The following is a 2697-nucleotide window of genomic DNA, read 5'->3' on the forward strand; positions in this document are numbered from 1 at the left end:
GGGCTTTTGTGAAAACCAGTAGAACAAGATGCAATAACATCAAGACTACCATTGAAGGTGGAAAACAGGACAGGAGAAAGAACTTGGTCCTCCCATATGTAGCTTGGGTGTTGGAAAAACTTAGAAGGATTTTTAATAAACATCCCATCCCTATCTGCTTTAAACCCAGCAACACACTGAGGCAGCAACTAGTTCACCCAAAAGACCCAACCCCAAAGCACAAGAAGAGTAACATAGTGTATGCGGTGCAGTGCAGTGAGGAGTGCTCTGATTTGTATGTGGGAGAAACCAAACAACAGTTACACCAGTGTATGGTGCAGCACAGAAGAGCCAGCTCCTCTGGTCAGGACTCAGCCGTGTACCTACAACACAAAGAAAAAGGACACACGTTTGAAGACTGGCAAGTCCAGATTCTAGACTGGGAGAGCGACTGGTTCAAAAGAGGAGTTAAAGAAGCCATATATGTATGTAAGAACTGAAAAACCAAGTTTGAATAGCTTTGTGCACAAGAGGTTAACAACTTCCAACTCTATTTCATCTTCACCCCATTGCAGTGTGTGCAAACTGACTCTTGCACAATAAGAGGGAGCAGAAGTAAGGTGCTGTACTCAACGCCAATGATATTCTATTACTTTTTTCATGAGTCCCAATTAATTCTTAATAAGGTAGCGTGGATTCTACTGTTACATGAGAGGATATTAAGCCCCTAATGTATTATTAATGTATGCAGTAAGGCATAAAGAGAGCACTGGAAAGCTTATTCTACAAGTTGCAGCCACACAGCTACACAGTAACACAAAATTAATGATAAAGAAGCTTATTGTTCATGGAGGAACTTCAGAGAAAATTAAGCCAACGACAAGAAGAAAGGTCTCGTAAAGTGAGGTTTAAAATTTCATCAGCATACAGTGGAAGGGTTTTGAAGCAGGTGTTTGAAGATGGCCATGAACTGGAGTCTCCAGAAGAAGAATATCCTCATAGTTTTGTACATGAATGCTTTGAACACTCTGAGCAATATTACAGCACGAGAGAGGTCCATCCACAGTTCTATCCAACTACCCGACTGACAGCCAAAAGAATAAGTGTCTTCAGGGACGGTACCACATATAGATTGTCAGGTGACCCAGTATTTTCGGAGGGCCATGGAATTAACCAGACTGTAAGTAAAAAAATATAAAAGATATAACCTTACTTTTTTCATCAATTCCCACAGTATAATTCTACCATGCCTTGACAACATTTTTGCTGATATACAGTATAAACGTAAATCATATATATGATAATGGTGTTGAACAAAGGTAAAATGTTCTGAGAAGGCATTTCTGATCATGTTATTTTGAAGCAATAGGAAAACTATCTGGACACCATTACCCAGTAGAGGGTCTGCTGTTTCATGATTATTTGGTAATAATGGGGGATTTTTAATGGGAAGATTTGTGAGTTGATGTTCCCTAAGGAAAGCACAATTGGCACTGTCACATAGGTACTTATTTGTACTTATTTGTATATATACAACGGAGCTTATCTGGGCCAGGTTTTTTCCTGGTGTCCCGCCGGCCCAGTCCAACCCTGATCCTATTCATTGTTTCAATGTTTTCTTGAGACTGGCTACTGTAGCATAATAAAAAGCAAATTATTCAATTAATTTAGTTTTGAATTAAGTTTTAAATTCATTACATTTTCCAATTCCATGCCTAAGTAAAAATGAGTTGCAGAGCATTTCACAGACCAGCAAATTGCAACAGATTGTGGCCCTTTAACAGTAGTGGGCCCTTAAAACTTTTCTGTATCCCAGAAACTTTGCTCTTGGGCAAGGTTATTAAAACGGACCTGTCACATACACATGAAAAGCTGTATAATGAAAGTCCTTTGCAAATGAAACATGGAACACAAATAATTTTTTTTATTATAAAGGCGTTTAAATATCTTAGCTGTCAATCAATTAGTATCTGCCCCACCTCTATGTCTGAGGCATAGAGGTGAGACAGCCAATTAATTTAACTTTCCATTCAGCAATTCCTACATGTCACTGCACTCCTCAAATGTTCCCTTCCCTCCTCATGCTCTATAATTGCTCTATAATTGTGTAGGACACTGCACATGGGTAGTGATGGGCAAATAAATTCACCAGACACAAATTGTGGTTAATTTCAGTGTTTTGCCGCCAGCAAAAAATCGGATGCTTCCTGTGATTGTGTAATTCCAAGACTGAAGAAAACAAAATTTAAATAATAAATATAGTGTAAGTAAAGTTTATTTTGCTCAAATATCATGATGGAAAGGGATTTGGAATTATTTCTTAAGGTGACGGGTCCCCTTTAATCTTTTTGAAATACAGAAATACACTATGAGATGTGGCAGTTAATGATATCTGGATATATGTTTATGCAAGGTGTTCAGTTTCTACCAACCACACTGCAGCAACAACACATTAACAATGCAACATGAATCTGTTTGGGGAAACCTAAACTTTAAATGATTTTGGTAATATTAAACCTCCAGGAGAAATCCTTTGGAAAATCTGTAACATGAAATCCATCTTGGAGATGATAAATGAACAGAAAAGATGTATTTTAAGGAATTTACAAAGAAGAGAAATTGCTGCAAAAAATTGTAAGATTTTTTGGGGAAAAGGAGTAATATGATGTATGTGCATATGTAAAAGCAAAGACATGTTTGAGCTACAAGACAAAACAC

At 37.7% G+C, this 2697-nt stretch overlaps 1 protein-coding gene across 1 annotated transcript; it reads left to right on the forward strand.

Annotated features, from left to right (window-relative positions):
* Positions 1-800: 800 nt before the first annotated feature.
* Positions 801-1249, forward strand: LOC121402078 (glutaredoxin domain-containing cysteine-rich protein 2-like). The gene has a single exon (XM_041587808.1). The coding sequence runs from the start codon at positions 827-829 to the stop codon at positions 1175-1177; it is 351 nt and encodes a 116-aa protein (XP_041443742.1). The 5' UTR covers positions 801-826; the 3' UTR covers positions 1178-1249.
* The last annotated feature ends 1448 nt before the right edge of the window (positions 1250-2697 follow it).

Source organism: Xenopus laevis, chromosome 3S (genome assembly GCF_017654675.1).
Source record: "Xenopus laevis strain J_2021 chromosome 3S, Xenopus_laevis_v10.1, whole genome shotgun sequence".
Lineage (NCBI taxonomy): Eukaryota > Metazoa > Chordata > Amphibia > Anura > Pipidae > Xenopus > Xenopus laevis.

Excerpts from the sequence above, each read along its gene's own strand:
- LOC121402078 (XM_041587808.1), top strand. The coding sequence starts at position 827 with ATGGAGGAACTTCAGAGAAAATTAAGCCAACGACAAGAAGAAAGGTCT.